This window comes from Zingiber officinale, chromosome 5B (assembly GCF_018446385.1).
Source record: "Zingiber officinale cultivar Zhangliang chromosome 5B, Zo_v1.1, whole genome shotgun sequence".
NCBI lineage: Eukaryota > Viridiplantae > Streptophyta > Magnoliopsida > Zingiberales > Zingiberaceae > Zingiber > Zingiber officinale.
The window spans coordinates 103,156,079-103,181,148 of record NC_055995.1 but is presented as its reverse complement, the minus strand read 5'-3'; the positions used below and the strand labels follow the sequence as shown (position 1 = coordinate 103,181,148).

Below are 25,070 nucleotides of genomic sequence, written 5' to 3'. Positions count from 1 at the left end.
GGCGGCGGTGACTGAATATAATAGTAGACAGAGTTTGGTATGGATCTAATTAAGCATGTGTGCTGGTTCTGGAATTGCTATATATTTTGCTTGCTGCGTATGTAAGTGAGGTTAACAGAATCCTCAACGAATAAAAGCTCTGTCACGTTGTGTTGAAATTAATATAAGATAATATAATATTTACGGAGTTATTAACAATTAATATATTATAGTTGACCAGGTGGCTTTTGCTCTGAATTTTGACTCATTTGAAATCTAAGAGCACCTTCAATCCAGTTTTTTTAACCGATTTGTAGAGTTAAAAAAACTTAATAAAAAAATTCTAATGAGTGGAGATATAAATTTTGAGATTTTTATTTTAAGAACAGATTTAATATTTTAAACATGTTTTTTTCTTATTAATCATTGAAAAATTAATATTACATGTTTGATTTGTTTAAAATCATTAAATATTTTATTTAATAGTTAAATTATATATTTTTCTTTTAAAAATAAATATATTTGATAAGTTAAAAAAAATACAAATGACTATAATTAAATAAAATTCATAAGTTAATTAAATATTAAATAAAAATTATAAATTGAATTAAATTAAAAATCATAAGTTTATTAATTTATTAATTAAAAATTACAAATAAATTAATTTAAAGATGAGAATTAAATAAAATATTAAGTAAAAATTATATAAAGATATTAAATGAAAAAATAAAAATAAAGATGTATGATTTGTAATATAGGACCCAAAAAAAAAGTTGTATGGAGGTTTTTTGATTGTGGAGAGAATAATAAATTTTTCTAATTTTGATGTGACATTGATGTGGCATATTAGGAAAAAAAAACTTATGAAGAGGTTTAACTATTGGAGATGTCCTAACACTCATTTGTAAAGATTACTTCTAGATTTTGGGCGACAGACATTCCATTTCAATCAACCAAAAAGAGGTGTCATCACGTACCGTGCCGGCTGAGCTCAGCACTAAAAAGAGGTGTCATCACGTATCGTGTCGGCTAAGCTCAGCACAATTGTGCTTGACTAGACCATAGGATCTATTTTTTTTTCGAAAGCACAATTCACTTTGAGCAATCCCATGTCAATCCGTCCCAAGGTTAATACAGAGGAGATAAATCATAGACGGCTACTAGCCTTTAGAATAGTGACTAGCACATAAGAGAGGTATTCGAACCCCATACCTCATTGTGGTAACACCTCATGTGCTAGCCACTAGACCCATCCGAAGGGATGACGATTTCTTAGATAATGAAAGTTTAAAATGTTGTTCGTTATGATTCATTTGTGCTTTTCAATTTATACCGATAGTAGGTAAAAAATTTCTATGAAACTAGACCGGTCAACTATATTAAAAAAAAATTATGTTATAAAACAGATAGTAGCCCAATAGAGCAAAAGTCCATTTCAGTCGGCCCAAATAGAAGCCCAATAGAGCACATCTATATAAAGCAAATAGCCGATTATTCTCATGGGTTACGGATTAATGGCCACGGCGAGCCTCTCCGAAGCCACCACGCTCATCAAGCGCCTCTGTCGTCAATGCTCCTTCGCGTTAGCCCGCCGTGTGTTCGACGAGATGCCCGAACGGGACGTCGTCGCATGGACCTCCATGATCTCCGGCTACGCTTCCAACGGACTCCCGCGCGACGCTTTCTCCACCTTCTGCTGCATGGTATCTTCCGGCGTTCTCCCCAACCGCTACACGGTATCCAGCGTGCTGACGGCGTGCCGGGGGCTCCAGTCACCGTCCGCCGGCGCGGCCGTGCATGGGATCGCCGTGCGACGCGGCATCAGCGACGGGTCGTACGTGGAGAACGCGCTCCTTGACCTGTACGCGTCTTGTGGATACATCGCCGATGCCGAGTTGGTGTTCGAAGAAATGACTGACCGGACGGTCGTCTCTTGGACAAGCATGATCACTTGCTACGCCCGCTCAGGCAATGCACGCAACGGAATCCTTTTGTTTAAACGAATGATTCATGTCTGTCAATCTCTCTTTCCACGTAAGGAGTTATATATACTAACTGAGACGTTGACATGGTCTAATGCCCGTTGCTTCCTTTCTTAATTCAGGAAATCCCCGAGTCGAATGCGTTTCCTTTCTCGATCACAATCCACGCGAGCGGTTCAATTGGTTGTATAAAACTTGGTCGTCAACTCCACGCATTAGTAGTGAAAGCAGGTCACGATTCAAGTCTTCCGGTTGCTAATTCCTTGCTTGACATGTATTCTAGGTGTTTGATTCTATCAGAAGCATGCCAGTTCTTTGGTGAAATGCCCCAGAAGGACCTAATTAGTTGGAACGCCATGATCGCAAGCCTTGAGCGATCGAACTCCCATGAAGCTTTACTGCTATTTCTTGAGATGGGATCACAAGATCTGCAGCCGAATAACTTTACGTTTTGTAGCGTTATGGCAGCTTGTGCTAATCTGGCAATTCTGAGCACTGGGCAACAGGTTCATGCATGCATAATTCGAAGAGGCTACCCAGAGAAACTGCAAGTAGCTAACGCGGTAATAGATATGTATGCGAAATGTGGAACTGTGGCTGATTCTAGGAAGGTTTTCGACGAACTGACTACCAAGGATTTGGTAACATGGACATCATTGTTGATTGGATATGGGATGAATAGTTGTGGAAATGAGGCTATCAAACTCTTCGATGAGATGACTAGTTCAGGCTTTCAACCTGATTTTGTTTTGTTCTTGGGTATCATTACCGCATGCAGTCATGCTGGGTTAGTAGATCATGGCTTGAGGTACTTCAGTTTGATGAGTTCCGAGTATAATGTTCCACCTACAAAGGAAGTCTATGGTTGTGTTGTTGATCTGCTAGGTCGAGCTGGAAGAGTAACAGAAGCCCACGAGCTGATAAAAACAATGTCTTTTGAACCCGACGAAAAAATTTGGGGAGCTCTTCTTGGAGCATGCCAGATACATAAGAATGCCGAATTAGGAAGATTAGCTGCTCAGAAGATCTTGGACATGAAGCCAAATGACACAAAGACTTACATCTCATTATCCAGTATACATGCAGCTGGTAATGCATGGGAAGATTTTGCAGAGGCCAGGAGATCCTTGAGAGAGAAAGGATACAAGAAAGACGTAGGAATTAGTTCAATTGAGGTCGGGAATGAAATATTTAGCTTTGTTGCTTGTGATAGAAGCAATCCCTATGTTATTTTTGTCTTCGGGGTATTAGAAGAACTGGCTCAGCATATGAACCAAGATAAATTTGAATTAGATTTGATGCTCCATGATTTCACAGACATAAGATGATTCATTTGGTTTCTGATCACCCTCTTGCAAAGTTTCATGAATCAAGCTATATAGACAAGTTCAGAATGAAGGTAGTGTTGGCATTCTTCAACATCGTAGTTCTCAAATATTTATAGATGTGGAAGATCATGTACTTGTATTTGGTTCGTTCTTTCTTACAGCACCAGTTCAGAATCGTATTCGCTAGAAAAATAAATAATGGAATACTAGTCTTGGTTTCTCAATAATGCTTTTGCAAATGACTTGAGCTATTGTCAAACTCTAAAATTTTTGCAGGAGATTTGTTCAAACTATCCTCAGTTTCAACAGAGCTACAACCAGTTGTCTTTCTAAGGTCCCGTGTCTTTCATCATTTGTTTACCTTGACAACATTCCAGCATTTTGCAGTAGCATATGCATGGGAGTAGTAGTTATCCACATGAATCCCAAGGAGCAATTCTGACAATTTTTGGTGCCACAAGCAAAATCAGATGCCTACAGCCATGCATCCTTAATCCATCAAACAACACGTCCAGTAACAATATTTCAGATTTCATGTGTGGTTGCTTGCTCAATCACTTAATCTTTTTAGCTCACAGGTAGAGGTCTCAAAGTGTCAATAAAGCTTTATATTTGGTGGAATATCATAAATGTAACAAATGAATCAGGCTATGCAAATGACAGAATAAAAGACCAATAGTGAGGTTTAATGGGGTTCTTAAAGTCGAAAGCATCTTGAATCATCCCGTCAGTGCTAAAACAATGTAGACCAAAATCTTGATGTGCACATGAGCTTGTTGAATGGGCTAGAGATTTGTGCATGCCTCAAGTTGAAGAGGAAAGAATGATCTAGGGTTGAAGACGACATGACTACTGGACTTGAAACTAATGAATGTTTTTTGGGTTCCATAAAGTATTATGATACTTTGATAGTTTGATCAAAGTGTTTGATGTTGGTCTGACAAAGAGGCTGGAACCGGTTCTTCTACTTGGCTAATGTTCATATCTTGAACCTATCTGACTAAGAATGACATGGAGGGCTTTTATTATGCAGTATGTCTCTATCTCATATTTTTATGGATAAGGTAGCCAAGCAATTTGTGCCTCAGCCTCTGATAGGTTCATGGATAAGATAGCCAAGTGATTTTCATAATAGCTGTTCCATAACAGCTACTTTTAAAGAGACAAGGATGCAAACTTGTGTGGGGTTGACCTACTCTTCATCTTTTCAAAGTAATTTCATCCTCTGTTGCAGGCCTCACTGCTTGCCACAGAAGACATTTTGCAGCCTTGATAAGTCGAGCAAGAAAAAAGGTTCTTGGCCGTTTGTTTCCCTTTCACTCTTTGGGACCGGCTCTGTATTGGGTACTCTTCTCGACGGAATTCACTCTAGGGTAAATCTCCAGGTATACCATAATGGAGCAATTGATGTTGGCCCTGTGCATACCAACATATGGGTACACATTTTCTTCCACCGGCTGAATCTTTTTTCTGATGAATTTTTTGGCACACTGAACATGTTTGATGGAATGTTTCTGCGATTAGGTACCTCCCATGCTTGGGGTGTTCTACTGCGCTGTTGGGTTACTTCAACTAGTTTTGGATGAAAAAATACCCTCAAGATCGAAAGATCAAGCAGGGAGTTTGGAGAAGACTGCAATCTCACTGATGTATACCATCTGAATATACTATGCAGCTAATCTATCTTAGCATCTGCACACAAGCTCATTCAAATTTCTCCTTTTGGGTTATCAGAACACTTGCAGCTTTCATTGAATTGAGTGCTGAAATGTTCAAAGTTGGAGTTCCAGACAACGTAGAAGCCGCCGTTTTGTTCTTGTTGGCAGAGTTCATATGGTTCTTCCTGGATCGCACCTGGCTTGGATTTGCCCTGGCTTGCTTTGTAGGCGCTGCATGCCCCTTGGCTGAGATTCCACTGATCAAGTAAGCTCATTGATCAACCAAAGTTTTGTTTTTCGCCTCATTTTTTCTGTTTAGAACTTATTGATCTTCGAAAGTTCTTCAAATTCCAGAGTGTTTCATTTGTGGGATTATCCCAACTCAGATATCCAAATCTTTGATGAGGTGAGAACTGAGAACCCCTCGAAATTACGTTATTATTGCAATAGTGAGACTACAAACCAATTGTCTGCTCCACTTTCAGGGATTAATTAGCTGGACGACGACCTGCTATTTTGTTTACACACCATTCTTGATAAACTTGGCACGGTGGCTCAAATCTGTAAGCGCTGATGGTGGCGACAGTGATCCAGTGGCTTGATAAATTCGATAAATTATTAATGCTTCTTTTGTCAGATTAGTGATACTGCTTGGATTGGTTTATATGGGAAATTGCTAAGATTTCCCGATTGTCGTTTGTAGATTGTTAAATTTACTTTGAAAGTTGACGATGTTAATTTGGACTCGTGAAAATAATTTAAATGGATTATGTTGAAAATTTATATTTCATTTAAAAACAGATCTAGATAGGTTAGCCTACGTGGTTGTCGGTCTAGATGGATTGATTTATGACGGACTCGGGATGGCTTGTTGATTAAGAAAATGATAATTTAAAAATAAAAATAAAAATTTAAAATTCAAAATTTATGAGTTAATCTGTTTAATTTATAATTTGTAATTTAAATTTAATATTTTAATATTTTTTAAAAAAAATTTGATGGACGCCTAACTCCCGAGTTTAGATCCTCTGTCTCCATTTTTGTCTGTCTCCATGTCCCATTGTCGATCGGACGGATCAGATTAAATCTCAAGGTATCATGACATCTTTAATATATGTGCAGTATCCTTGTGATGTGCAAAATATTCTTAAAATTTAATCTGATCCGTCCGATCGATAATGAAATATAGGGACAGACAGAAATAGAGACAGAAGATCTGAACTGCTAACTCCCAACTCATTTGGATTGAGATTTTTCAGCCCACACCAGGTTGGCGTGGGTCCGATCCATCACAGAGCGGACTGCAACACCTCATGTTTAATTAGACTATACCTCGGCAACCTGGACAGACTAAACTACCTATCTCTAGCTCTCGCATTCATGCCAAACTCTAGCCACAAAGACTCTCTTAATTCTCTGCAGTTTGTGTCACATCTCCTTCTCACTTTCTCGAGCAACACTTGAATAATTCGTACCACCAAATTAATGTTCAATCGCTTAGCTGAGGTTTGTAGCTCACATCTCATCTCTCCATTTACATGACTATGCCTGTTTAATTTGCTTCTGTTTAAAGTCTCTGTTTTCCTTTTCCTTTTTCTTCCCCGTCTGCATTCATTTATATATGTTCTAGGCCTTCTGTGTAATTCAGGTCTCAAGTTGGAGCATGGACGGATGGAAATGCAGAGTTCCATCTGGAGCCACCATGGCAAGAAGCTGAAGCCACTGGTAAAGGATCGATGCTTGTTCTTCCACTTCGTTAGGCCTAAGTGCTTTCCTATTGATTAGTTTTCAGTCGGTGCTATCCTAGCTGAGCTTTTCTTACACTCTCTTCTTGGACCTCCATGTTAATTTGTTCGTGTTCATCAATGGCTCCATTGTTCTTGATCTTGTAAGACCTTTCCTTGGCCATGGAAGGTTCAATCCACTACTCCCTCCTCCTGCCCACCTCCCCTCTCTGTCCCTCCAGAGCTGCAGTTTCTTGTATAATAATTTACTTTTAATTATGAACATCGATCTTTAATTATTTGTCTTAGGCATCACTGTTTGGCATACCAAATGGCCATCGTCAACAGGCAGGCAGCCATGATCGAGTGTATGGATGTGGGCACTGGTCAGTTCTTTAAGGAAAAAACTTACAGTCATATTCAGTAAACAAAGATGTAAAGAAAAGGGGAAAAAAAGATTTTAATGTTTGAAACCTGCAGGCTGATCCATCCACAGGCATTTATCAACCAGCCCAACCAATTCAATAACCTAGTGGATCACTGTTTTGGTGTAAGTGGATTCATCATCCACTCCGTTAATGTGCAGCTTCTCTGCACACTGCAAGTAGCAAGATCTAGAGTTGATGAGTTAGGGAGAACTAAGGCAATCTTTAAAACCACCTTAATATATAAAGAATTGCAATGAGTTTAGTGTGTAATATTCATGAGGCTCAAGAATGTTGCAATGAGTTGTATGTAATATTCATAAGGCTAAAGAATGTAGAGTCAGACCTTTTCAAATTTGCACTTAACTAAGAAATACATAGCTCGGCTATGTGAGTCACTTAAAAAGGCTAAAAAATATAAGGCTCACTTTATACTAGTGGATGACCTCCGACCATAGTTCTAAATTCTTATTCCTACTTCGTAACCTATTATTCGTCGGTGAGTCACTAAAAGCTCTCTAGCTTTTTTCCTTCTCAGATATTTTTGAAGGCGGAGAAATCTCCTATAATATTCTTCTCTTGTAAAGATTTATGATATGAGAGAGCAAAAAAATATCGCTAATGAGAACAAGAGAAAGACTAGTTAAAAAAAAATTAGACAATCAATAGTTTGCTAGCATTAAAATGCTTATTTTAGTTCTCTTTTTATAGGTTTCATTCTTTTTTGAGATTCACTTACATTTTTTTTTGTTATTTTGTCGCTAATCAAATCCACCATTAATCAATTGTTTCCTTAATGGCTTTCATTTATAGTCTAATAATTACTTAAGTTGAATGACCTTCACCATTAGTTGATTGATCTCCTATAAAATCCTAGGCCAACTAACTACTACAATTTCAATGTGTTAAATTATTAATAACTTTTTTTCAGTTTTCTCATCAAGTTACCTGATGCGGCAATAAAAGGGGTCCATTGAACATGGGTCAATGGCAGAGATAGTAGCCAGCGGAGAAGTTAAAGTCAAGAAAGTCAACGTTAAAGAACCAACGGACTCACCAAAAATGGGCCGAGCGGAAGTCAACGTCAAGTGTCGATCAGGCTCGAAGTGTCTGATAGACTAACAAGTTCATCAAAGGAGATCGCTCGTCCGGCCAGGGTCACTACAGCAAGAACGTCAGATGTTCATTACTGCCCGAAGGAACACTAAGGCGACCTGAACAGTTGTCCGGTCAGATGCGAAACATTCTACTGAACCAAGGTACTACAGAGAAGAGCGACGGAAATCGACCGGGAGGGGATTCTAGGCCGAGCGACTCCCCCGCTCAGCCAATAGTAGGATCCCTCCCATGTCTCCTAATATCCTTTTGGGAGATAATGCTGCTGATAATAGGGCAATGTCAACAGACAAATCGCACGACAGAAACTTCTATTGTCGTAGGAGGGATTTGCACGCCCTATTAAGGTATAGTGTCAGAGACACTTTTTTGACATGTCTTTTTATAGGACAGTTAGAAAAACGTGTCCATGCCTTGAGGAGCGTGCACGTCACCCACTGTAGCACTATATAAAAGGAGTTCATGCATTGGCGGAGATATGTGATATTTGTTATTTGTACTTATGCTTTCACTGCGACTACATTGCTCCGCTTTCTTTCTACTATTTCGGTGACTGACTTGAACGTCGAAAGACCAACGCCGAGGACCCCTTCCCTGGCTCGACACTGGCGTTTTTTGTATTATAAATCAGAGCGGAGTTTTCATAAGGTCAATCGAGGAGTTACATCTCCAGCTAACATTCTTCATGATTTTTGGATAAGATTATTACCAATTGGTTGAAATTTATTATCAATTGATTGAATTCAATCAACTACCTAGTCAACTTTTAATGTTATTAAATAACACATCCGAATCAACTCCTTAATTAACTTTTAGCTCATTAGTCAATTAAAATCCCAACTACAACCGACCAATCAAATAGTCAAGTTTTCGTCTATGTTGAGATCTACTCTCAACTCTCATAGCTCACATATGAGCTATGTTTGGCAACTCATCATCAAGGTTAGTTCTTGCTAGGTTATTCATCCCTCAGATATATCGAGCCCTCGACTTGCTCAATATGTTATCTTTCATTCTTCATCTATGTACTTCATCTTCTTCAAGTTACTGTCAACACTATGCACTCCTTATTTTATTATCTTGAATGTCTCATACCATCCTTCTTCGATCCCAAAAGATCTAGAGTCATTTAGTTAACCAATTTCGTTGCACCAAGTCAACGTCCATGACCTACTCTAATATTACCTCAACATTTTTCATCTTATGGTCTCTTGAGCATCCACATTGATTATCCTATCAAAAAATTTTATCTTAAATTTTAGATAGGGTAGTTAAAAAATTTTACATTAGTCATCCTATCCATTCATTAAATTTTACATTTTTTAACAATATTTTTCTAAATTTAAGGAATAGATTACATTCCCTAAATATTATAGAGGAAAGAGAAAAAATAAAAAAATTGATATATGATATAGTCAAAAATGAATATTCAAATTAAATAAAATAATTTTTTTTATCTTAAATTATATATTTTAAATAGAAAAATAGATATGAATACTCATACCTAATGCAAATCTTTTTCAAACTTTATCGTATGTACAAACCATTAAATGTGTTGCCTTGGCCCTACCAAGTCATCAACCACACTTATCTCGTCCAATCATGTGAGTCTTATAACCTAGCTAACATGCATATAACACATAGAGGAATGATATTGGCCGCGACAACTTGCCGTGACTCATATCCGCGACTCTGTTGGTAGCCCTCGTGGCCACCTCCACCTCAGCGCTCTCTCTCCGCGACGCGAATGAAATCCACTCGGGCCAAAATTTGTTCCTCGCGTGCCCTAACCAGCCCTCCCCTGCCGTTTTCTCTTCTCCCTCCCCAGCCCTAACTTCTTCGAAATCGCCGCAGCCCCTTCTCCCTCCTCGCTGAAGCAGCAACGACACCCTCCCCAGCCCTAACTCCTTCGAAAGCGCCGCAGTCACTTCTTCCCCCTCACTGAAGCAGCAACGACACCCTCCCCTGCCGTTTTCTCTTCTCCCTCCCCTGCCCTAACTTCTTCTAAAGCGCCGCAGCCCCTTCTTCCCCTTCGCTGAAGCAACAACTATTCTTCCTCAGCGATGCTCGTCTCCCTCAGCGTTCGAAGAAGCACACCAAGTTATAGCAATAAAGAGCAGTAGTTTTGAGTACTCTTTGAGGTAATCAACTTCTTCTTCTACATCTTTTCTTTCTTCAATTCGTGGTAACCAAATCTTGAGGGATTATCCAAGCAACTAGCAAGCAAATGAATCTTAGTTAATCGGTGGCACTCAACGGAATATTTAGGGCAAGAATCAGACAATCAATATAGTAAAAAGGACATGTAGAATAACAAATAAAAGGTCTTACTTGCATAAATTTCAAGAGCATCAGATCCTCTTACATATGATCTTAGTGGTTCAGCGTCCTTAGAGTATCAGATCCTCAACAGAGGCACTAGAAATGGATAGTTCATATTTTTAGTGTTATTTCATAGGAATTCAGGAATGCTATTCTAATGCAACTTGGTAAGCCTCAATTCCTGTTCTTTATGGGTGGGAAACACAACATGATCCTTTAGAACAATATGAACCAAAAGAAATTATTTTGTTAGTAGAAAGAAACTGATGATCTTGGATGTACATCAACTTCTGTTATTTGCTTGTATAACATAATAATGCAGTAGAGTTCTTTTGTTATTTTAAAATTGTACATGGAAAGCTTTTGTTATTTTAGATTCAAGTAGAGTTCTTTCACCAACAGCCGATGCAGCAAATGCAAATGGACATTTGCTTGGCTTAGTTCCAATATGACAGATACTTTTAAAAAAAATCAAAAGAAACATTATCTCTACATTCTCCATGTTATTTATTGGAAGAGACACAAATATTTGTTTCAGTTATTTCTTGCATATTATCTTTGTTTCAATTATTTCTTGCATGTTTCATGTTTCATATAGGCTTCGTTTTGTTTCATGTCTAATTCCTTAGCACAAGAACATAAAAGGCATTATTGATTTGCCCTGTTATAGCTTTATTTTTGTGAAGAATGACATTGTTTTTTTTAATCTAATAATGAAAATTTAATTATTAGGTTGCTATTTTATGGCATCATCAAGTTATAGCAGCATCGAGAATACGAGATCTCAACCTGTAACATGCAGAGACTGCGGACAAATAACATTGGTGTGTATTTCTAAGTCAACCAAGAATCCTGGAAGACACTATTATAGGTGTGGGCAACATGGATGGCAAAAGTGGGTGACGACCGATACTAGTTCATCTGGCAAAATTAAAAGTGAAGAGAATGCTTCTCATGGACATAATCCGACAATAATCAATATACCAAAATTCATTTGGATATTAGTGTTGGTGAACTTGATTCTCTTAGCCGTAATCTTAATTGTGTTGTTAGTTCATCTGGTTAGTTAGTGTTATGTCATGTTGATGTTGTAATATAAATGGTTAAATGTTTGTAATTCTGAACACAAACTTGGTTTGTTAGTTATATTATTAAACACTGTTCGAATAGAAATTTTTGAGTGTTTATTTGAAATGTTTAATTGGTACTGTGTTGATTCATCTAAGGACTCAAAAAGTTTTTCGACAGAGAAATTGACGGGGCTCAACTATTATCTAATTTGGAAGAATTTCATTGCCTCTGATCTGCAACTATTATTTTGATTCAAAATTTGAATTTCTAGTTATTGATCTATTACATATACTTAATTATTGTTTTAAATTTCATTTTCCTTCCTCTCCCTATAATAGTACCAGTGTTGTGCATTAAATTTGTGCATTGAATTGAGGGAGTCAGAGTTTGTATATGCATTGCATTGGCTGCATTGAATTCCATCTCTATCATACATATAGTCCATCACAGCCTGCGTGGCCACTACAAATTCTCAGTGAAGCACTTCTTATGTAGTGGCTATAAGAAAGAAACACTCAAAAATTGGCTGAATACAAATTCAACAATACATCAACAATTGGTTCTTGATTCACAAACTGGCATACATCACAAATCTGTATTCAAGAAATAACATAAGTGAAGAAAGAACAGAAACAGTGGACGATGGCTTTGATGGTTCTTGATTCACAAACTGGCATACAAATTAAACAACAAAAATTAAACAACAGATTGCCTGAATACAAATTCAACAGTACATCAACAATTGTTTCTTGATTCACAAACTGGCATACATCAAAAATTTGTATTCAAAGGCATAGAAATCATGAAACTGCAAAACAGAGAGTTGAGGCTTGTGTTGAGGCTTGAAACCACAAGGGTGTGCATTCTGTAGTTTTGCGGCTATCTCCTTTTGAATGGCTCCTGCTCACGAACACAAACACAAGAAAGATTTAGAAAATTCAATGAACCAATAGCTTACCAAGGTGATATCAATAGCCGATTAAAGAAAATGAACCCACACTAGTATCGAAACACAACCCATTTTACCAAGGTGATATCAGTTTTGTCTACAGATTTTTTTACTACAGATAAGGAATTCAAATGATGATGGCATTAATTGTACTGAAGGTGTGCTTAACAATAAACTAAAAGAATACAAAATAACGTTAGAAGACAAGTTATAATTACCTGTGAGTTACAGCAAAAATGAATCATGTGGTCCAGCCAGTAAGAAACTTGTTTAGGCTACTCATAGTTGCAAGATAGATTATAAACAAACTTTAAACTATCTAAAACCACATGAATATACTTGTACAAAACCATAACACAATTATTTTAGGTAACTATTATATGCATCACATACCTTCTTTTGGGCCTTTGCAATTGATTTCTTCACTATTTGTTCAACTTTAGATTACTTCCTCTTTATGGGTGGACGACCTTTGGTTCTTACTTTCAATGGAGAGTGTATCACTTTTGCCCCAGATGTAGATGCTTCTTCAAGTTGTTCAACCATTGATTGCCCATTATCCATAGCAATAATAAGTTTTTCCTTAGTGTCTTTCATGATTTTCACCAAAACAGAACAAATGCCGTCATTTTCAACTCCAAGTTGTTGAACCTCTTGCATCAATGGGGTGAGAGTATTATACCGAAGTCTTTTTCCATCACAACCATAATCATCATATATGTTACTGATGCTTTGATACCCACGTTTAATATTTTTGCGCCATCGGTCCATAATATAACGCATAGGAATCTCAATAACCTTCATTCTCATTAACACTTTGATCACATGCCTATATAAAATTCCCCGGAACTCAAACAAACGGTACACACACTTCAATTGGCAATCTAACTCGGTATAATGTACCCTAAAGGAAACTTCTCTTCTAGGATGTCCATTATTTCCCAACATATTTTCTACTACTTCAAATATTAAAGTTATCCCTTCTTCCCTCAACAAAGAGACATCGCAAAACATCAACCCTCTTATTTCATCTTGGAACAACTTAAATATATTGTTAGTGTAGGCGTTTTGGAATTGTCTTTCAATAGAATGACCAAGAATAACTGGCATGATGGAATTAAAAGAAACAAAATCCAATTTTTTTTCATTCTCAATATTCTTCTTCAATGCACTATCATACTGTTCAACAAATTGCTTCAAAGATGTTTTAGAATGAACATAGTCATCAAAAAATGCATTCATACTTTCACTTCTTTGAGTTGTGGACATACCAGCCCAAAAGTGATCTTTAACATACACAGGTACCCATCTATTCCGTTCCTCATATAAAGATTTCAACCAATCATTGTTCTCCAGCTTAAACTCCTCAATCATTTTTAACCAATTCTCATCACATTCATCAACTGTAAGAGAGTTATAAACAATGGTCTTCAATTGTTTCTTTATCATTTTGTATTGAGCATGACCGCCTAACTTCACTGGTAGTTTTTTCATAATATGCCAAAGACATAGACGATGATGAGAATTCGGAAATACCTCTTCAATTGCGATTGCCATTGCACGACATTGGTCTATGATTATAGACTTTGGAGCACATCCGTGCATACATGTCAACCACGAGTTGAACAACCATGTGAATGTTGTTGAGTCTTCACTTGATATTAATCCACATCCCAACAGAATAGATTGCCCATGATGATTCACCCCAACAAATGGAGCAAAAGGCATGTCATAACTATTAGTCAAATAAGTTGTATCAAAAGTCACGACATCACAAAAATAATCATACGCAGCCCTACATCTTGCATCTGCCCAAAAAATATTCTTTATTCGAGGTTCACCATCTAAATCCAGCACATAAAAAAAGTTTGAGTTTCTACTTTGCATGCGGCAAAAATAATTACTCAAAGCTTCAGCATCTCCTTCCCCTAGCCTCAACCTTCTAGCTTCTGAAATATAATTTCTACATTTTCTCTCATCAAATGATAAATTCTCATAACCTCTAGCCTCAACTACACAAGAGTGAAAACTTTTGCTTAAAGTAATTCTAGCTTGATCATTTAATTCCAATTTTCTCTTCGTAGAAGAATCCAATACTTTATTACATCTAAAATGTCGTGACTTTCCAGGGCTCAAGAGATGATTATGTTCAAGGTCTACACTAGTTATCACAAAGTTTCTATCATTTCGAACAGCTACATTAATCTTAGCTTTGCAATTTGTCTTACTAGAAGGTCGAGGATGTAAAACATTTTTAGCTTGAGATACTTTCTTACGATTTTTGGCACATCCAATAGAAAAATATTTTTATTTTCCATCATCTCCATTCCTACCACCTAATTTTGAAATACCAAAACTAGCATTGGTAGCATAGGAATTATAAAAAGTACGAACTTCTTCTTCAGAGGAAAATATCATTCCAATCTCAGGTAGCTTGACTTTTTCGACGGTAGATGGAGATGGGTCGATGTTATCCTTCATCTCATTTGAATCAAATTTTCCTTCTTCCATGATAATTTCTTCACCTACATTTATTAAGAGAAAAGTAGTATGCAACTTAGAAACTGAACATACAACATAGGAGGGATCATCTTAATAGCACTGCACATACATCTTAGCAGAGATCTAAGAAATAGCACTGCACATACATCTTAGCAGAGATCTAAGAAATAGCACTGCACAAAAGAACTCTACTGCATTATTATGTTATACAAGCAAATAACAGAAGTTGATGTACATCCAAGATCATCAGTTTCTTTCTACTAACAAAATAATTTCTTTTGGTTCATATTGTTCTAAAGGATCATGTTGTGTTTCCCACCTATAAAGAACAGGAATTGAGGCTTACCAAGTTGCATTAGAATAGCATTCCTGAATTCCTATGAAATAGCACTAAAAATATGAACTATCCATTTCTAGTGCCTCTGTTGAGGATCTGATATTCTAAGGACGCTGAACCACTAAGATCATATGCAAGAGGATCTGATGCTCTTGAAATTTATGCAAGTAAGACATTTTATTTGTTATTCTACATGTCATTTTTACTATATTGATTGTCTGATTCTTGTCCTAAATATTCCGTTGAGTGCCACCGATTAACTAAGATTCATTTGCTTGCTAGTTGCTTGGATAATCCCTCAAGATTTGGTTACCACGAATTGAAGAAAGAAAAGATGTAGAAGAAGAAGTTGACTACCTCAAAGAGTACTCAAAACTACTGCTCTTTGTTGCTATAACTTGGTGTGCTTCTTCGAACGCTGAGGGAGACGAGCCTCGCTGAGGAAGAACAGTTGTTGCTTCAGCAAAGGGGAAGAATGGGCTGCGGCGCTTTAGAAGAAGTTAGGGCAGGGGAGGGTGCCGTTGCTGCTTCAGTGAGGGGGAAGAAGGGGCTGCAGCGCTTTCGAAGGAGTTAGGGCTGGGGAGGGTGTCGTTGCTGCTTCAGCGAGGAGGGAGAAGGGGCTGCGGCGATTTCGAAGAAGTTAGGGCTGGGGAGGGAGAAGAGAAAACGGCAGGGGAGGGCTGGTTAGGGCACGCGAGGAACAAATTTTGGCCCGAGTGGATTTCATTCGCGTCGCGGAGAGAGAGCGCTGAGGTGGAGGTGGCCACGAGGGCTGCCAACGGAGTCACGGATATAAGTCACGACGAGTTGTCGCGGCCAATATCATTCCTCTAAAACATATGTAAGGTTTAAATCAAAATATTAATAAATAAATATGAGACCTACATCATGCACCTAAGCTCCCCTTAGGTGAAATTTATAACTTATGCATTGTTAACATTTGCCCTGTTTCAAATCGATCGAGTTTGAAATCCTTGATTCCGCCAAACCATCGTATGGACCGTCCGTTCGCAAACGTGCGGTGGATATCGACGATTCGATGCCGATCCACTAAATTTGACACCGACCAAGCTACTCCACGCTCGAACACTCGTCTCCAACCCAGATCGCGTTCTCTTCGAGGGGAAGCGGAAGAGGAAAAACCAGATGTCGGCCTCTGAGGAAGCCGAGCAGGAGCGCTCCGTCTTCGAGGACGACGACGAGGATGACTCCGACATGAGCGACGACAGCGATGTAAACGACGACGACGGCCAGACGGTTCAGCCTCTTCCTCGGCCACAGCCGGTGTTAGCACTCGCTTCGGCACTGTCCGGTGATCTTCTTAGCGCCTTCACTCCCTCCCGTGAAGCCGCAATTCCTATCCCTAATTCCGTCCCCGAACTCAACCCTGTCCTCTACGCTCCCGCCTCCCGCCGCCGCTCATCCCCAAAACGGTGCCATCCCCGTCCAGGTCTTACCCTCTTCTGTCCCTTCTAGCGCCCTCTTCTTCAAACTGGCTCATTTACCCGTCTCCACCGCCTCGGACTCTGGAGAAGGGACCTCTTTCACCGTAGTCGGCTTGGATGATTCTCGCCGGCTCTTCCAGAGGATTTGGACGGACGAAGAGGAAATTTGAATCCTGCAAGGGTTCTTTGAGTTCACATCGAGGCGGGGCACTACTTTCGCCTCCCACCAGTATGACGCCGGCCCGTTCTACGACGAGATTAAGAAGCAGCTCCAGTTCGAATTCACTAAGAACCGGCTGAACGAGAAGCTTGGCCGCCTGAAGAAGAAGTATCGTAACTGCGTCAGCCGGATGCAATCAAGGGGCAAAAACTTTGTTTTTAAGAACGAACGTGAACGGGCCAGCCGTATACGACATTGCTCGCAAGATCTGGAGCGCAAGAACAAAGAGGGCTCATGATAGCGACGAGGAGGATATTAACAGTCCAAACTCGAACGCTATCATTACAGTTCGTATCCACGATGGTTCCATGAGTTCTGAGAGAAGGAACTCTATATCAAGACGGCTTATGAGAAGGAGAATGATAGAAGAGGCTGCCGCAGGTGTACTTGATCCTACTTCAGCAATTGGAGGAGTTGATGTAGATCGTTCCACCCCGCCAATGCAAACACCTTTAGCTCCTGAAGCTGTGATACCAAACATCATCGAAGAGACAGTGAAGAGTTGCCTGTCACCATTGTTTAAGGAGCTCATTAACGGGACATCACCATTGAACTTCCTGGCCCTAAGCCTTGGGGGTGGTTCTTTGACAGACCAAGGGCTGCCCATGGATGAAAAGTGGAGAAAGTAGCAGATTTACTTGGAATGGTTAGAGATCGTAAGGGATTACATAAAGTCGACGTTGGAGGAGCTCAAGTCCCCGGGGAACTGATCTGAGGTTTTTTCTAGAATTCTTGAAACACTTGGTGATGGAATTTGAGTTTGACTTATGATTCATGTTATTCTTGATGGTTTGAGATATGGTAGACACTTTTAACTAACTCTATTTTCTCCTAATACATTATCTTCTCACCATCTGCCTTGTCAGGAAGAATAGGTGGTAATGGAATTTGATAGCAATTGTTGTTCTTGTTGGCCTTCTGTTTATGATTTCAGAATACTTTGTTTTTGAAGAAGTTTCATTCTATCTGTATACTGTTATCCAACATTTTGATTCTGCATCATCCTGTTTGGTTGGTAGATATTTTTGTAAGGATGTTATCATAATATCACATGTGGTTTGTTAACTAGAAATAAGGGCTATGGTCAAGCGACATTGCAATGTTTTTTATATTTTTAGTGTCATTATGCACTCTTCATTGTCCATGCATGTGCTGGCTTCTTCCCCTTTCATTTTGATGTATGAGCATTCTGACATTGTGCATTCTCTCACCAATACAAATTCCAGTGTGGTAATGTAGTTTGAGGTTTAAATATGTTATCCATGTTGTAGTTTGACAATGAAAAAGAACCTTTGTTTATCTTTAACAGAAAATTGATGAACAATTGTGGCGCAATTAGAACGGCAACTATAATATATTTTGCAAGAAAAGAGGATGACATATGCATCATACCTTTGGTTATTTTCTTTCAACTTTGTTGGTCCCTGATGATGGAACATTGAAAACTCAAGTGTTTAAACCTAGAAATGTCTTTAAGTGATTATTTCCATTTTAAGGATCTCCAATCAATGTAGATACTTGTTCAAGTATAGTGCATGTTGGCATTAGTTACGTTAGTTTTTACCAAAAGTAGGTGAAACTCGTAGTGTAAACTTTGATTTAAACTGTATTATTTATGCCGGACTTGATGTTAGATAAAAATAGCTGTAATAACATTAACCTTTTTGTAAATGAACGGTTTCGATACATAGATTGACAACTAATTAGACTAATAATAATAGTTGAGAACACTGCAATTCCAGTTGAAGAAGGAATACTCTAAATTAAAGAATGTTGAAATGGTAATATTAATAACCTGTTTAAGTGGTCTGTTTAATGTTTACATTGCTAATTAATTGAAGACGTGAACAACAATTGAGAACACTCGAAGTTGTGAAAAAGTGTATGCTAGCAGTATGTGGCCAATGATTGCATAGTGTTTATGTGCGTAAGTTATGTGTTCAATATTAAAAAAAAATTGTTCATATAAATGGAACTGCTTAACATGATCATTATAACTTTTTATTCTTGGATTCTTCATCAACCCTGTGGATGAATGGAAAATGCCAATCCTGTCTGTCTAGGTGCATTTAGTTCTCTTTTGTTCAGCTCCTAGAGAACAATAATAACAACCAAATTTTATCCTATTAGATAGGGTCGGTTATATGGATCATTTTATACCATTGAGTTTGATCTCCTACTATATCATCATATATATTTAAATAAATTTTATCTTGTTTTATTATTGTTAATCAGGTCTTTTTTTGTCTTCTTTTTTCTTGTTTAATATGCATGTTTGTCATAGTTTCATATCGCTTAACTGGAGCATTTATTGGTCGTCTAAGTACATATTCATACCATCTTAAACGTGTCTCTTGGAGTTTTCCCTCAATAGATGTAACTCCGATTTTCTCTCTAATGCTTTTATTTCTTATTCTGTTCATTCTTATATGTCCACACATCCACCTTAATATTCTCATCTCGGCAACTCTCATCTTTTGCCCATGTGCTTGAGTCATAATTCAATATTCAATTCCATATAACATAGCAGGTCTAACTACGGTTTTGTAAAATTTTCCTTTAAGTTTAAGAGGTACTTTGTAATCACATAAAATATTCAACGCTTTCTTCCATTTCAATCATCTTGCTTGTATTCTATGTAATACATCTCTCTCAATCTCTTTTATTATTTTATAAAAATGATCCTAAATATCTAAAGATTTCAGTTCCAGAGAACTCATCATCTCCTATCTTAACAATTGTCTCATTATGTCTAATATTACTAAACTTAAATTCTATATATTTTGTCTTTATTCTACTAAACCTAAACTTTTCCATTCTAGTATTTTTCATCAAGATTCTGGTTTAGAATTTACTTCTTCACGTATTTCATCCACCAAAATAATATTATCTGCGAATAACATGTACTACAGTACTGTGTCTTGAATGTGTGCAGTGAGTTCGTCCATAATTAATGTAAAAAGATAGGGACTTAGAGCTGATCCTTGATGTAATCATATCTTTATTGGAAATACTTCAATTAGTCCGCCTGAAATCTTTACTCTAGTTATTATATTCACGTGCATATCCTTAATTAGTTCAATATATGTTATGCTAATACCTCTCTTTTCTAAAATTCTTCATATAATTTTTCTTGAAATTTTATCATAAGTTTTTTTTAGTCAATGAATACCATGTGTAGATTTTATCTTTACTCCTGATATTTTTCAATTAATTGTAGTAGATGTATAACTTCTATTGTCGACCTCCAAGCATGAACCCAAATTAATTTTTAGGCATCGTGGTCTCTTTTCTTAATATTTTTTCTATTATTTTTTCTCAAAGTTTATGGTATAACTCATTAGTTTAATACCCCTATGTTTCCACAATTTTGTATAACTTCTTTATTCTTATATAAGGGAACTAGAGTACTTATTTTCTATTGATTAGGTTTTTTTATTTTCAATATCATGTTAAATAATTTTATAAGTCATTCAATACCTTGTTTCCCTAGGCACTTCCATACCTCTATTGAAATAACATCTAGTCTAATGGCTTTTTCATTATGCATCCCATTTAAAATTTGCTCTACTTTTGAAGTTTGAATTCTATGATAAAAAAAATTTAAATTTCTATGCTCATTTGACTTACTTAAATTGTCTAAGTTAAGTTGGTCACCTAAATCTCCATTAAAAAGTTGATGTAAATACCTCTTCTACTATTTTTTTATTTCTCCAATCATTTACTAGTACACTATTATATTCATTTTTAATACATTTTATTTGGATAAGATCTTTTGTCTTCCTTCTCTCACTTTAGCTATTTTATAAATATCTTTTTCCCCTTCTTTTGTATCCAATTGTTAATATAATCATTCAAAAGTTTTATTTTTTGTTTCATTCACTACTCTTAGTTTTTTTTACTATTGTATATATTTTTTTAAAATTTTCTCGTTCTTATAAATATATAATTTCTTATAAGCTATTCATTTTTCCTTTATTTTCTCTTATACTTTCTCATTCCACCATAAAGATTCCTTACTTAGATATCATCTTATCCATGTCGTATTAGAATCACCGTATATTTCACCTAATGCTTGTACTCCTACCTTTTTTTTTTAAATATATTTTGCTTCTCATACTTTAACTTTCACCACTTAATTTTAGGAGTCATATATATTTTCTTTATATTGATATTATGTTTGAGGTATATATCAACACTACTAACATATGTTGGGTAGTTAAACTTTCTCCGGTGATGATATTGCAATCTTTACAAATCTTTTTATCTTTCTTTCTTACTATAAGAAAGTCAATTTACGATTTATTATTCTCACTTTTGAACGTAACTAAATGTTCTTCTTTTTTCTTAAAAAGACTTATTAACTAATATAATGTCATATGTTATCGCAAAATTTAATATAGTTTTCCCTTCCTCATCTCTCGTTCTAAACTCATAATTTTCATGTACCCTCTCATAATCCTCATTTTTCACTCCGACATGTCCATTTAGATCGTCTCTTATTAAAATCATTTCATTTGACAGAATGTTTGTAATATTTCATCTAAGTCGTCATAAAATTTTGATTTGGTAGCTTCATCTAATCCTATTTATGGTGTTTATATGTTAATTACGTTTATAGTTTCTTTTGATACTATTATCTTAAGGACTATAATTCCATCTCCTTTTCTAATTACTCCTATAATTTTATTTTTAACGAACTATCTACAACAATACTCATTCCATTTTTTACTTTATTTTTTCCTGTGTACTATAACTTAAAACCTGAGTTCTCTATCAGTTTTGTCTTCTCACCTATCCATTTTGTCTCATGTACAGACCAAATACTATTTTTTTCTCTTAATCATCGTATCTGCTACCTCCATTGATTTACTAGTAAGTGTTCCTATGTTTCATGTTCTAAATATTAGATTATTAGTTTTTCTATCATATTTGTTTTTATTCAACCTATGGTGTGAGAACTCTTATTTATTTAACACTACACCTAAATTCTCATAGAGATATAGCGGTCCTTGCCGATGTGTTACAGTTGGCTTTTGCAATACGAATTCTTACATGTTTAGTACTACACTTGAATTATGGAGATATAGCAGTCCTTATCGAGACGTTATAATCAGAGATTCTGTAATACAATCCTTACGAAAAATAATCTAATGTGATTTGTATGCATGGTTTGATAACTAGTTTAGTAATGAAAAACATATAATGATTCCATAGACTCTGCTTATTTATGAAATTAGATTATTTGTGAAATCAGATTAGTTTAGATGTATATAGTAATTTAATTTTAGTTAAACCTAATATATGGATCTAACATATTCAAAATTGGAAAAAGAAAAAGGAAAAAAATTAAAAATAGAATGAGAAAAATAACAAGGTCAGCTGATAGTTTCACTTTATTGAAAAAACTTTAAGTCAACGGTTGCTCTAACCATAAAATCTATTTAGGTACAATTTCAGTACCAATTGAATATCCTTTCAGTATTAAATATTTTTTCATATATACCATTTCCTACTTTAAAAAAATATTTATTAAAATATTTTATTTTTTTCATCTTATAATTTATTATTCAACATACATATTAATTTATTAAATATTTTTATTATGATAATAATAATTATTATTCAAATTAATAATTTTATGGTACATAATAACTAATTTTTATGATATTATTTGTTTTGTTAAAAAAAATAAAAATTAATATCTTCTTTTGAGTAACTTAGTTAATTCCATGATTATTTCGATGATTAAGAAAGTGATTTTTTAAAATATTAAACATGATTTATTTAGTATTGTAATATTATTATAGTTATTTTAAATATATATTTGTTTTAGTATTTGTTACATATTTAAATTGTATGTTAGACTATATGTTATGTATTTTATGTTTATGTATTTTAAATTTTTAAATGTTTAATTGTGTATTTATTATGAAATTATCAATATAATTTATTATTTTAATTACTTCTAAATTTACTTTTAAATAATTTAAAAGTAAAATAATATATCCAAATCTATACATAATTAAATAAAAAAATATATAATCTAAAAGCACTAATTCTAAATTTAAAATATTTATAATATTAAGTAATATAACAAATATTTTAAATAATAACTAATATAAATTTATAATATATAAAATTTACATAATAAATCCAATTAAATAAATAATATTAATTTATAATATTTAAGAATATTTTAAATATAAATTTAATATTAAAATATATTATAATAAAGAAAGTAGTTTTCTAAATTTAAATGTAGAAAACAAAGAAAAAAAAAAGTAAATTGGCAATTGTACCATTTTGGCGCAAGTAAATTGTGCAGCACCATCCAATGATGCACGTTTAAGAAATACATTTGGTATCCCTTTTATATTAAAATAGTGTAAAAGGGTTACTATTGGAGTTGTTTTAAATTTATTATAAGGAAAGACCATTTGTTATTTTATCTATTCGTATTTCAAACCTTGTGGCATACATTTTAAAATAACAAAAACAAAAGGTACTAATATGCATATTTGATTAGTCCCCTTAGAGCAACGATATTGGTGAATTATTAGAGCACGAATCCTTTGAATCATAAAATGTGATTCAGAGAGAATGGATTAGTTCACTCACAGGTAGATTTTTATGGACCCCATTTTTTATACAAATAGGGTTCATAAAATTTCACCTATGAACCACCTTTGGTTCAGGAGCGAATTAAAGGTTGTGATCCAAAAAATCCGGATTGAAATTATTACGATGTTATAACATTTCTAGGACGTTAAAACCCATGCAAGAGGGTGATTATAACATACATGGGACCATCAAAACATTGAACACGTTCAATGTATTTTTTTAATCAATGTCCCCATATGAGTAAAATTTATTATTATTTTTATTATAAATATATATATAGAGAGAGAGAGAAATGTTCTCCTGCGGTGCATTTCTTGCGGTTTGGTATGGTAAAAGTGATTTGGCATTCCACGTCAAAGTCAAAAAAAATAAAAAAACGCAGCATCATCTCTCTTCTCGTCTTCTTCGCCGACCTCGCCAAACGGCCACTGCCGACCTCGCCAAATGGCCACTGCCGACCTTCAGCTGGACGCCCGGCCACCGTCAGCCGGATTCCGGCCAGATGGCTGCCGGAATCCGGCCGTTTCATGGCCAAATTTGCCACGACGCTAGCAGACGCAATGCTGCCTATTCTGGCCGCGATCCGGTCGGAATCCGGTCGCAACCGTACGCGACCGGATTCCGGCCGAATCGCGATCGGATTCCGGCCGGATCGCGACCAGAATCGGCAGCATTGCATCTGCTAGCGTCGCGACAGATTTGGCCATGAAACGGCCGGATTCCGGCAGCCATCCGGCCGAAATCTGGTTGTGATCCGGCCAAGGGGTGATCCGCCAGCATCAAACGCCGATCAGCAGCAAACGTCGGGAGAAGCGGAGAGATCGCGGCGCAGCCAGTGATTTTTTTTTTTTTTTTTAATTTTTGCTTACGTGACGCATATCTCATCAAATAAAATAACAAGAAAAGGATAAGTGAGTAGCGTGTATATATATATATATATATATATATATATATATATATATATATATATATATATATATATATATATATATATATGTGTGTATTTTATTAAAAAAACAAAAAAAACTTTCAAATTGATAGTTTTTAATTAGCGGATAGTTTTAATTTTTCAACGACTTTCTCAATTATTTTTCCAACAGCTTTTTCAACGATTTTTTAATAGTTTTTTCAATGGCTTTTTCAATTACTTTTCCAACTACTTTTTCAACGGCTTTTTAACAGCTTGTTCAATGACTTTTTCAATTACTTTTCCATCGAAATAGATAAAAATAATCAAAATTTTTTAAATTTTTTTATGAATTACTAAAATTTATCAGAAAAAATCCTTCTTCTCAAAATTCACAAATTCCATCAAATTATCCATATTTTCCATATTCATCAAATTATCCACATAATCTATATCCATCGAATCCATACGGTTCATATCT

The 25,070-nt window shown here is 35.8% G+C and overlaps 3 protein-coding genes and 1 pseudogene across 3 annotated transcripts; 3 read left to right on the top strand and 1 right to left on the bottom strand.

Annotated features, from left to right (window-relative positions):
* Positions 1-1,482: 1,482 nt before the first annotated feature.
* Positions 1,483-3,289, top strand: LOC121985238 (putative pentatricopeptide repeat-containing protein At1g56570). The gene is made up of 2 exons (XM_042538562.1): positions 1,483-1,991; positions 2,084-3,289. Exons 1-2 carry the CDS (start codon positions 1,494-1,496, stop codon positions 3,287-3,289), a joined length of 1,704 nt encoding a protein of 567 aa, XP_042394496.1. The 5' UTR covers positions 1,483-1,493.
* A 1,169-nt stretch (positions 3,290-4,458) lies between these two features.
* LOC121985239 lies at positions 4,459-5,726 on the top strand. The gene is made up of 5 exons (XM_042538563.1): positions 4,459-4,725; positions 4,814-4,938; positions 5,024-5,212; positions 5,302-5,353; positions 5,433-5,726. Exons 1-5 carry the CDS (start codon positions 4,459-4,461, stop codon positions 5,547-5,549), a joined length of 750 nt encoding a protein of 249 aa, XP_042394497.1. The 3' UTR covers positions 5,550-5,726.
* A 6,447-nt stretch (positions 5,727-12,173) lies between these two features.
* LOC121986883 (protein FAR1-RELATED SEQUENCE 6-like) lies at positions 12,174-14,111 on the bottom strand. Its single transcript, XM_042540811.1, has 2 exons — positions 13,038-14,111; positions 12,174-12,275 (listed from the first exon to the last, which is right to left on the bottom strand). Exons 1-2 carry the CDS (start codon positions 14,109-14,111, stop codon positions 12,174-12,176), a joined length of 1,176 nt encoding a protein of 391 aa, XP_042396745.1.
* Positions 14,112-16,539: 2,428 nt separating this feature from the next.
* Positions 16,540-18,075, top strand: LOC121986882 (annotated as a pseudogene).
* The last annotated feature ends 6,995 nt before the right edge of the window (positions 18,076-25,070 follow it).